The sequence below is a fragment of the Nicotiana sylvestris genome, chromosome 10 (genome assembly GCF_000393655.2).
Source record: "Nicotiana sylvestris chromosome 10, ASM39365v2, whole genome shotgun sequence".
NCBI lineage: Eukaryota > Viridiplantae > Streptophyta > Magnoliopsida > Solanales > Solanaceae > Nicotiana > Nicotiana sylvestris.
Window position 1 is genome coordinate 172,696,553 of NC_091066.1, and position 11,883 is coordinate 172,708,435.

The 11,883-nt window shown below is 42.9% G+C and overlaps 1 protein-coding gene across 1 annotated transcript; it reads left to right on the top strand.

Annotated features, from left to right (window-relative positions):
- Positions 1-7,435: 7,435 nt before the first annotated feature.
- LOC138880268 (uncharacterized) lies at positions 7,436-9,469 on the top strand. Its single transcript, XM_070159948.1, has one exon. The coding sequence runs from the start codon at positions 7,436-7,438 to the stop codon at positions 9,467-9,469; it is 2,034 nt and encodes a 677-aa protein (XP_070016049.1).
- The last annotated feature ends 2,414 nt before the right edge of the window (positions 9,470-11,883 follow it).

Sequence of the window (11,883 nt, forward strand, 5' to 3'; positions counted from 1 at the left end):
GGGAGGGGGACTAAAAAGAAAAGAATTTTTTCCAGACGCCTATAAAAAGGCAAGCTTCTACCTTGTTGGGGGGGGGGGGGTCCTTTTCAGCCATTTTGATGTTGCTTCTCTTTTTGAGCCCCTGAGAATCTCACACTGAACTTTTCCCTTGGATTTTTTTTTGTGTTTCAGAATTAGCTTTTGAACTCAAACCGAAAATCCCAAAAATAGTAGAAATCTCCGGAAAAACTAAAAAATGAAGAACTTAATGTTTCATTGATGTTTTCAGTTAATTGCTGAGTTCTAGCTTTCAAAGTCTGTCTTATAGCTTGATTTCTGGGTTTGTTAAAGTATTTTTGAAGTATTTCGAGTATGTTTGGGTGCATTTCAGTTGTTTTGGTGGTTGATTACCTGGGTATCACTTGGTTTCCAACTCTTCGTGGCTATTGAATTAAGTTACTGGCTGACTAATTTCTGCTCATGGCTGTCATTGCTGTTGATCATCTTCGTCTTCTTATTGTATCTCGCATCTCCAGGTACATTTGCTGTCCCTAATGATACGAAGTCCCACTCAGTGTACATGAATGACTGTGAAATCAATATGACGAAACATTCCTACAATACGAACTTGCCTTTATTTTATTATCAGTTTAATATAGTTGTGGTTCATCTGACCGAACATGTATTAATGTTAAATAGGACTAGTTGTATTGATTAGCATTGCTCAAATTCATTTCGTAACTACACGGGACTGTATGAATTATAGCCTCTTAGGTCTGTTCGAACCTATGGACTTGAGAGGCAGTTTCATGTTAGGTCGATAAAAATAGCTCGTGTTAGTTTAATTAAATCGTTGTTAATTGTTCTGTGTATCTGTTAGTTGGCTCATGTCGTAGAATAATCTCAGATTCCCTCGTAGTAGTAGAGTACAATTTCATGTTCAATAGCCAGATTCTAATAACTCAAGGCCGTTTGGTGCTGTTAAAATCGAGCTCCAATTTGACTCTCACTGTTTAAGAATTCACCGGAAATCAATTGGATAAGCCAATTTATGTGAATCAAGGTTCAATTGACTGATATCTTTTAAATTTGAATAAGTGTGCATTATTTTCCATTGGCTGCCTTTTGTTTGGAGTTTTCATAATGTCTGGTTTATCGTTTAGGCATTACATGGGGTGGGCTTTTTAGGCCCAAAAGTGGAATGGCAAGTGATTCGTTAGCGATTAATTGGCTAGCTATGGGCTTCGAGTTAGGTAGCGGGTTCAAGCTAAAAGGTGTGTCCTTTTGTCTGGACCCGGACCTGAAACTCGAAACCTGGACTTTGATGTTGACCAATTAGGATCTTTCTTTTTCTTTTAGAAACAAAAAAAAAATATAAAATATAGTTGCTATTTGGTCTACCCTTTAAAATAAAATGAGACGAGCCTCGCCCAATAAAATATAAATTTGCGAGGCCCTCAGTAAAGGTTTAAAAGTACTTAGAAAATCGGGAAGGGCCGTTTAGCGAATTTCATGGCCCTCCCAAAAGATAATAATGCGTTAGACTTTTAGACGCGATTCTGATAAAATTACCTTCTTAAATTCGGGTACGCATTTCATGCGACCCAAATCAAATCCCAAAACGTTGAATAGTGTATGCTTTGGATCGCGGGTGCATTTCATGTGACGCGACCTGAAGGCACGCTTGAAAACGACGTTCACCTTTCTCTTTAAAAGAAACACATACTGAATAAAAGCGATAAAAGGTAAAATTGGCACATAGTTTCTTCATGTAATAAAATCAGGTAATAAGCTAAATACAACAGTTGAGAGACCGTGCTAGGATCACGGAACCCGAGAATGCCTAACACCTTCTCCCGGGTTAACAGAATTCCTTACTCGGATTTCTGGTTCGCGGACTATTAACAGAGTCATCTTTTTCCTCTGTTTGGGATTTCCCTGGTGACTTGGGACACCATTAATCTCCCAAGTGGCGACTCTAATCAATAATAAATCCCGTTCCGATTGTCCTTTAATTTGGAAAACTCCTTTACGCGCCCTTGCGGGTGTAAGTAGTAGAAAAGGAGGTGTGACAACTCTGACGACTCTGCTGGGGATCGAACCCAGAATCTCTGGTTCAGGGTTCAGAATTCGAGCTTAGAATAATTTTTGTGTTCGGCTTTTTCTGATTTTGTTGCATGATCTGTGCCTAATGTGCTAATTGACTGTTTTTACCTCTTTGATATTATGTGAACTGTATATAAATTGTGCCGAAACCCATCTCCTCTATGAGTATTCTAAATCATGAAGAAGGGTGCACTTCGTGTGACTTCTTTTCTGTATAGTGTCTAATTCCCAATTTAGAACGAGGTTCGGATAAGTTGCTAAGCCGGTGAAGCTTCTGTATTCCCGGTACGCTGCCCCCCCTCGGCTCGAGCTGTCCGCTCGGGTAAGCCAGGTCTAGAACAAACACCCAGGTTCTGAACCTAGAATAACTCAACTTCATGCCGGATCCCTAGTAGGAACACTTATTTGCATCATGTGTATTTTGACTTAGGGGACTCAACACAGGGGTTGGGTCCGTCTAGGGCTAGCAACCTGAAATGAAAAGACCATCTTGACGCATCCTACTTGTGTTCTGTGCATTTATTTGTTTCGGGCCCGCATGCTGACCGGCTTTTGAATATCGGGAATATTGTGAAAGTGAGAAAAGGAGAAAACGAGAGAAATAACAGTGTGGAGAGTTAATTGCATATTTCCAGGAAAAAAAAACAATGCCTAAACACTATCGAAGCTCTGCCAAAACTTTGAAAAATGAAAAAAAAGAAAATGTTTTTTTTTACTCAAAAGGAAAAGAAAAAGAAAAGATTCTTTTATTTTTAGATTGTTTATTTGTTGGTTGAAAAAGAAAAGAAAGAGTCTTTTATTTTTAGTTCGGAAAAATAGGTTGTTTTATTGTTTGTTGAGAAGGGAAAGAGTCTTTTTAATTGGGAAAAATGGGTTGTTCGTTGAAAAAAAGAAGAAGAGAGTCTTGTTTTTTTAAAAGCAGTTTTTTTTATTTTTGCTTACGAAATGCCAAAAATGAAAATGAAAAAAAAAGTCTTGTTTTAAAATTGTTCGGTTGATTTGCCCGAACTACGCCGGTTTGATTCTCACCGGATGTGAGATACGTAGGCAACCCTCATCGGGTCCAACCTCCCCTTTGCAAAAATAGCCAAAAATATCAAAATTTCAATTTTCGTTATAAATAAGTCAGGTGATGCCGTTTTTGTCGAAAATAGCCAAATGTTCCCAAAAGGGATGCCGGAAGGCTGCTTTTGCAAGAACAGCCACCTTTGGTCATTTTGTAAAGATGTTGGTCGGTTAGCCAACACAGCCTTAAAATCTTCGTTTTCGAAGTGCTGAAAGGCCGCGTGGGATAAATCGGGTCTTTCATTTTAACCTGGGAAAACAAGAAAATAGTAGTTTTGTTTTGAATCAAATAAAAAGTTTATTCCTTTTAATCACCTTAATAAATGTGCAGGATGAGCAAAAATGAAAACAAACCCTTCACCATCTTCAGTGAAGTTCCCCTTCAACTCCACATGTGGTGGAACGATTTGAAAAAAATCAGCAAGGCAATAGTGGTCAGAATTTTTGGAGGTCTCATCGGTCTACTAAATGTTAGGGCAAGGTCGGATGTCATCGAGACTTTAATACCATTTTGGGACCCGACCCGTAATGTATTTCGCTTTGCATATTTTGAGCTTACACCCACGCTGGAGGAAATCGCGGGTTATGTAGGGCTGAACGGAAATCTGAGGGGTCAATATCCGCTGTCACCGAGGTTGGTATCTCCGCACCGATTTCTGGATTTATTAAATATTAGCTGGACCGTGCACAATGATGATTTGTCAGGAGGATGTTGTGATCTTCAGTTCCTATATCAGCGTTATGGTACTCCACGGGGTTTCGAAGAGCCAAACTTGGGACTGACTCATGCCGGAGACAGAGATAAGTGGGAAGCACGACGCACACTGGCATTCATAACTGCATTTTTGGGAATTGTGATCTGTCCGCGAGAGGACAAGAAAATTGAGATAGGTCTTGTGGGGATGGCTGACGTCGCAATCAAGAGGACCAACAGTACTATAGTTCCGCTGGTTTTGTCAGAAATATATAGAGCACTGACTACGAGTAAGGAGCAAGGAGGTTTCTTCCAGGGCTGCAATTTATTACTCCAGTTGTGGATGCAAGAGCATCTCTGTCACCGAGCGGGATATATGACTCATGGTCTGACTGGTTTAAAATGCATCGAGGAATTTGAAAAGCGGGTAACAGGTGTTGCGCTCTCTAAGGGTACTGAAGATTGGTTGGCGCGACTGAGATCACTGACGGATCAAATTGAGTGGGCATTCGGGTGGTTACCTGTTACCGAGATGGTACACATGGCAGAGGGAGAGTGTTATATTCTGTTAATGGGTGTCCGTAGCATCCAACCATATGCTCCCCATCGGGTACTACGTCAGTTGGGAAGGTTCCAAGTCATCCCTAAAGATGAAGATTTGAGCAAGTACGTCATTGAGCTAAATCCAGGAGTCACTTTCCCGGAAGACAAAATTCACAAATTGTGGAACGAATGCAGGTACCTTGAGCCCAAAACTATTGTGCGAAATTTAGCCAGAGGAGAGGTGGACCCAAAATATTGTGCATGGTTTGGGAAGAGGTTCCTGACTCATCAGAGGCCCGCCAAAAGAGCCCATGTCCAACAGTTCACAGACGATTCACAAGAACAATGGGGCTGGTTAGCAAAAGAAGAGAGTTATCGGGTAGAAATGGGCAAACTAAAGCAATAAATTGAGAGCCTACAATTCGAGAACAGTGTGCAAGTTGCCGCCGATCAAGGAGAAAAGAACAGGCTAGCCTAGTAGAATGAGGCGCTCAGGGCCCAAATCCATCAACTGAGGAAAGCTGCTAATAACCAACCAAGGAGTCAATCAGACGAGCGGTTGATAAAGGGGCTAAGAAACGAAATTAGGGACCGACAGGGTGAATTGGAGAAAGCGAGAATGTCATAGCAGAACTCAGAGCACAATGGGCTACGAAAATAGAGGAACGTCGTCAGTATTTGAATCAGTTGAAACGGGACCACGAGAAAATTGTTGCCAGTCTGAAGAGAAAGGTTAAGCAAGCTAGAGATTTTGAAATTGAAAGTGGACAGTGTTACGACCTGTTAGCCCAAATGGAAGTAGAAGTGCAGCAGTTGTAGAGTCAGCATCTGCAAGATTCTCAGGCCTTAAAGACATGCAATAATCAGATAAAACGCATACTCATAGAAAAGAAGTAAACCAAAGACAGGATCAGAGCCATTGCTCACGCCATTTTGAGAAGATGTCGGGCATGTGAAGATATGACCTATACTACCTTTGTCCCAGCAGTATTGATCTATGTGAAGCGAACCATGAATGAATTAGAGCAACTTGAAATTGATTTGGAACCTAGGTCCGCGACGAGGCCGAACGATGCCCCGCGGACACCTAAGTTTGAAGCATTAGAGTATGCATAGTCCGTGTCTGTAGTTTTCTACTTTTGAGTCTGTCTTTTGTCTATCCATTGTCTTTTCATGTCAAGTATGTTTGTAGTCTTGGAGTCTGTGTTTGTTTTAGTTTGCGTCTGTTATTTTCATCCTGCAAAAGTGTCTAGTTTGTAATAGTTTGTTTTAGAAATGAAACTAAAATTCCAAAAAATTATTTTATCCTTTGTTGTGCATTTATTTTTACGAACTACGCATGGTCTGATTCGTGTGGGGTCACGATACGTAGGCAATCTCCATAGGATTCGACTATATTCGTACCAAAAGAAAAGGAAAAAGAAAAAAAAACAATCAAAAAAAGAGAGAGAGAGAGAAAGAAGGGAGCAAAAATAAAGAGGAAGAAAGAAAAGAGCGGAAAAACAAAAAGGGAAAAATAAAGAAAGAAAAGAGCGGAAAAACAAAAAGAGAAAAATAAAGAAAGAAAAAAGCAGAAAAACAAAAAGAGAAAAAGAAAGAAATAAAAGAGTGGGAAAACAAAAAGAGAAAAAGAAAGAAAGAAAAGAGCGGAAAAACAAAAGAGAAAGAAATAGAAGAAAGAGAAATAAAGGGATAGAGTGAGAAAATTGAAAGAAAGGTAAAAAGAAACAAAGAACGAAATGCCGGGATGATGCATGCAATCGAGCAAATGCATAACAGAAATGATTAACTGTATAAGTGCATTCATGCCAACGTGCGGTTGTCAAATCTGTTAAGACTTAATCGCTAACAAAGTGGTTGTCTAAATGTGTGAGTCCAACCCGGTGGTTAGTTGATTGGCAGTTTTGGCGACTCACCCGTACAACACCCGGTCGAAAGATAAAGTAAATATGATAGGACAGGACTCGAAAATCAGTCTCGTGGACTCTTCAAATGAAGTTGAGGTAACAGATGTGGGTGCTATGAAAGAAGAGATGAGGAAACTAAAAGCGCAAATGGCCGAAATGCATCGGGCATGGTCTCCGGGACATCCGACACCACTATACCCCGCTAATCCATCTTACATCCCACCTATGGCTCAGGCTCAGGAGCCCACCACTCCCCACGCATCCTCAACCTTCCCTTATCACACCCAGGGCTATGGTACCACTTCATATGCCCCTCCAGCTCCACCACCCAAACAGAATCCTCCCCCAACTATGGTTCCAGTCTTCGTGGCACCTCCCCCAGCCACGTTACATAGATCGTCCAGACAGGACCCCGGCCGATAGTATACATGGGATGATTTAGCACAAGCATTCATCGGCCATTTTTAGTATAACCTTGAGATAGTCCCCGATCGTCTGTCATTGTTGAAGTTGGAAAAGAAGCCTGCAGAAAGTTTTAGAGAATTTGGTTTCCGCTGGAGAGAACAAGCAGTAAGGGTCGATCCTCCGATGAGGGAGAGTGAGATGGTAGATTACTTCTTGCAAACATTGGAGCCTACCTATTTTGGTCATCTAGTGACATCTGTCGGAAAGTCATTTAATGAAGTGGTAAAGATGGGAGCCATGATTGAAGAGGGATTGAAGTCTAACAAAATCTTGAGCTACTCGGCATTGAAAGCAACCACCCAGGCCATCCAAAGCGGTACTGGTGGTGTGCTGGGAAAGAAGAAGAAGGAAGAAGTCGCAACAGCTGAAGCTAGTACTTGGTCCAGGTCCATCAACCCTCCACCCTACTACAACCAGCCTAGGCCCCACCTCCCAAATTACCCGTATACCCCATATAGCCCACCACAACAGTATTATCCACCACTGGAGCCCCACTTTTCCGTCCATCACGCCAAGACATACACTCAACCTCCGGCGCACCCGCAATGGCATGCACCGGCTCCACAAAACACATATCCACCTCCACAAAACACATATCCACCCCCACAAAACACGTATCCACTCCTCAGGGCTTACAGACCAGGAGCCGGCTTTCGCCCAAACCAAACTTTTAGAAATGAGAAAGTCCAGAACAAAAGAACCTTCACTCCATTTGGGAGAATCTTATACCACTCTCTTCCATAGGTTGAAACAGTTGGGAATGTTGACACCAGTCGAGCCCAAAACGCCAAATCCCCCTCCAAAAAACCTAGACCATTCGGTCAGCTGTGAGTATTGTTCAGGGATGCGGGGGCACGATACTGAGAAATGTTGGAGATTGAAGAACGTGGTGCAGGAACTTATTGATAATCCACGTATTGAGGTGCAAGCTCCAGAGGCGCTAAACATTAATCAAAACCCGTTGCCGGCACATCATGAGGTCAACATGATTGAACTGCTATATAAGGGAGCGGAGCCTAAAAATCCCTCGCAGACGGTCATGATGATCCGTTCTACTGAAGCCAAGGAGAAAGAAAAAGCAGTTAGGGCAAAGCCAACAACTCAGCCGAAAGGGTTAGATGACAAGCCGGTGGTGGTAATAGGGAAGGGGTCGTCCGTCGTTGCAAAAAAGCTCGAGCCAGCCAAGTTAGTGGTACCAAGGGCATCATTTGTACCCGTGATTATTATGAAAGGGTCCTACATAGAACCAGTTGTCATAAAGCCGGTAGTCCAATTACCCGTGGTTGACAGCAAAGCCGTACCGTGGAAATATGAAAAGGTAGTGGTGACATATAAAGGAAAGGAGATTGAGGAAGAGAGTTGTGAGGCGCAGGGATTAACTCGGTCAGGACGTTGTTTCGCTCCCGAAGAGTTGAGAAAAGCCAAGGCTATTAAAGACAATCCAATACTAGTGAAGAAGGCTATGATGGAGGAAGAAGCGGAAGAGTTTCTGAAAAAGATGAAAGCATATTATTATTCCATTATTGAGCAACTGAGAAAAACACCGGCTCAGATCTCGTTGTTATCATTACTGATCCACTCGGACGAGCATCGCCGAGATTTGATGAAGATACTGAATGAAGCTCATGTGCCCGACAAAATTTCTGTCAATCATCTGGAGACAATCGCCAACAAAATATTTGAGGTAAACAGGGTGACATTTTCCGACGATGAATTGCCTATGGAAGGCACAGAACATAATAAAGCTCTCTACTTGACGGTCAAGTGTGAAGATTTAGTGGTTACTCGGGTGTTGATCGATAATGGGTCCAGTGCCAATATCTGTCCTTTATCTACATTAAACAAGTTGAAGGTTGATGATGACAGAATTCATAAGAATAGCATCTGCGTTCGAGGGTTTGATGGTGGTGGTACGGATACAGTGGGCGACATCATACTTGAATTGACAATCGGCCCGGTTAAGTGCACCATGAAGTTTCAGGTGTTGGACGTGGCGGTGTCTTACAATCTTCTTTTGGGGAGACCATGGATCCACGCTGCTAAAGCAGTGCCTTCTTCATTACATCAGATGGTCAAATTCGAGTGGGACAGACAAGAGATCGTGGTACACGGGGAGGACAATAGGAGCACTACAAGTGATGCCGTCGTGCCCTTTATAGAGATTGATGATGATAAGGGGCCGTGGGTTTATCAGGTCTTCGACACAGTCCCAGTGGACAAGGTACCAGAGGGTAAAAGCATTCCACATCCCAGGGTATCAGCTGCGACCGTCATGGTGGTTTCAGAGATGTTGGGTAATGGGTTCGTACCAGGAAAAGGTCTGGGTGCTAAGCTTCAGGGTATGGTTCAACCTGTTTCCTTGCCCAAGAATCTGGACACCTTCGGGTTAGGGTTCAAGCCGATAGCAGCAGATATCAGAAGGGCTCGTAAGTTGAAAAAGAAGGCTTGGGTTCTTCCCAAACCGATTCCACGCCTGTCTAGGTCCTTCGTCAGGCCGGGTGTCAAACAGCAGTTATTGGAAAAGTTATCATGCCCACTGATCGATGCAGAGGGGAACTTGGATACGGTATTCAAGAGGGTATTTGTTGAAGTGAACATGGTTGAGGCAGGGGGAGGGTCACGCAAAGCAGACATGCAATACATCGGACCATATGCTAATATCAACAATTGGGAAGCTACTCCTCTTCCAATTCGGAGGGAGTTGTGGTAGTGGGTTTTGTTTTTCTTTTGTTCACCTGGATTATTCTAGGGTTTGTAATTCAGTTGCTATGTTCCGTCCGTTTGGATGAGTTAAAACCCTGTTATCTTTACATTCAATGAAATGCAATTTTCTTCTTTCTTCATTCCTAATTTTTTTTCCATTTTTCTTTTCTTTTCTGTACAGTCCTTCTTATGCTGATATCAATGACATGACATGCATGAGGAATCTTCGGCCCAGTTTTAAAAGCCAATATAACTTAGAAATAATAATACAAGAAATTGAATGTGATGATGAGGTGGAAAGTGACGACGATGAGGCCTATGAGGAAATTAGTAAAGAATTATTTTCTTGCCTTATTCTCTGCCTATTTTCAAACTATAAATATCATGCTCTTTCATTGACACGAAGACACACAAACACTCTTAGTTTTATGAACCCACTCTCACGTTCAAAAAGCACACTCTCTCTCTTGTTACTTGTACAGTGGCCTATTTTTCTCCCGAAATCCCCTAACGGAGCTAATAGAATCGACGGAATTTCATTCTGGAGCCGTCTTCACCCCACTCCGACTACGATCCAAATTCTAAGACTTAAACTCTCATTTAGGGACTAAGTGTCCCTAAACACTCCGAAACCTAAAATGAACCATCTCGTCAAATCAAAATAGCAGAAAAAGACATGGGGAAAGCAGTTAATAGGGGATCGGGCTGTAAACTCTCAAAACGACCAACCGGGTTGTTACATCCTCCCCCTCTTAAAACATCCGTTCGTCCCTAAACGAGCATAGAGACATACCTGAAGTGGTGAAAATATGAGGATAACGGCTGCGCATGTCCTGCTCGTCTCCCAAGTTGGTCATCAACTGGCTACCCCGCCACAGAACCTTTACTGATGCAATTTTCTTTGATCTCGGCTTTCGAACCTACCTGTCCAATATAGCCACTGGCTCCTCAACATAAGATAGATCTTTGTCCAACTGCACTGATCTGAAGTCCAACACGTGTGATAGATCACCGTGATACCTCTAGAGCATCGAAACATGAAATACCGGATGAACTCCTGCGAAGCTGGGAGGTAAGGCAAGCTCATAGGCAACCTACCCAATATACTGCAACACCTCAAAGGGACCAATAAACCTTGGGCTCAACTTGCCCCTCTTTCCATATCTTATAACGCCTTTCATAGGAAAAACCCGAAGCAAGACCTGCTCTCCAACCATAAATGAAATATCACAACTTTCCGGTCCATATAACTCTTCTGTCTGGACCGGGCAGTGTGAAGTCTATCGTGAATCACCTTAACCTTCTCCAAAGCGTCCTGAACCAAATTTATGCCCAATAATCTAGCCTCGCTCGGCTCGAACCAATCCATTGGGGACCGACACCGCCTACCATGTAGAGCCTCACACGGCACCATCTAAATGCTAGAATGATAACTGTTGTTGTAGGCAAACTCCGCAAGTGGCAAGAACTGATCCCAGGAACCTCCAAACTCCATTACACACGCACGGAGCATATCCTCAAGAATCTGAATAGTGCGCTCGGATTGTCCGACCTTCTGAGGGTGAAATGTTGTGCTCAACTCCAACCGAGTACCCAACTAATGTTGTACGACTCTCTAGAACCGTGATTTAAACTGAGTACTTCTATCTGAAATGATGGAAACTGGAATACCATGCAGGCGAACAATATCTCAGATATAAATCTCAGCCAACTGCTATAAGAATAGGTAGTACACACAGGAATGAAGTGCGCAAACTTGGTTAGCCGATCTACAATCACCCAAATAGCATCAAACTTCCTCAAAGTCCTTAGGAGTCCAACTACGAAGTCCATTGTGATCCGCTTCCACTTCCACTCCGGAATCTCTATCTGCTGAAGCAAGCCACCCAGTCTCTGATGTTCATATTTCACCTGCTGACAATTGAGGCACCAAGCTACAAACTAAACTATATCTTTCTTCATCCGCCTTCACCAATAGTGCTGCCTCAAATCCTGGTACATCTTTGTGGCACCCAAATGGATGGAATACCGTGAACTGTGGGCCTCCTCTAATAAACTCCCGAAGCCCATCAACATTGAGCACACATATCTGAACCTACATCCTCAATACCCCGTCATCACCAATGGTCACATCTCTGGCATCACCATGCAGAATCTTGTCCCTGAGTACGAGCAAATGGGGGTCATCGTACTAACGTTCCCTAATAAGATCAAACAAGGAAGACCGAGAAACCACATAATCTAGGACCCAAATGGGCTCCGAAACATCCAAACTCATAAACTGGCTAGCTAAGGCCTAAACATCCATTACCATGGGTCTCTCTGCTGCTGGTAGATACGCCAAACTCCCCAAACTCTCTGCCCGGCGACTCAAAGCATCGGCTACCACATTGGCCTTCCCCGGGTGGTACAATATAGTGA

Coding starts and splice junctions, on each gene's coding strand:
- LOC138880268 (XM_070159948.1), top strand. CDS start 7,436: ATGAGAAAGTCCAGAACAAAAGAACCTTCACTCCATTTGGGAGAATCT.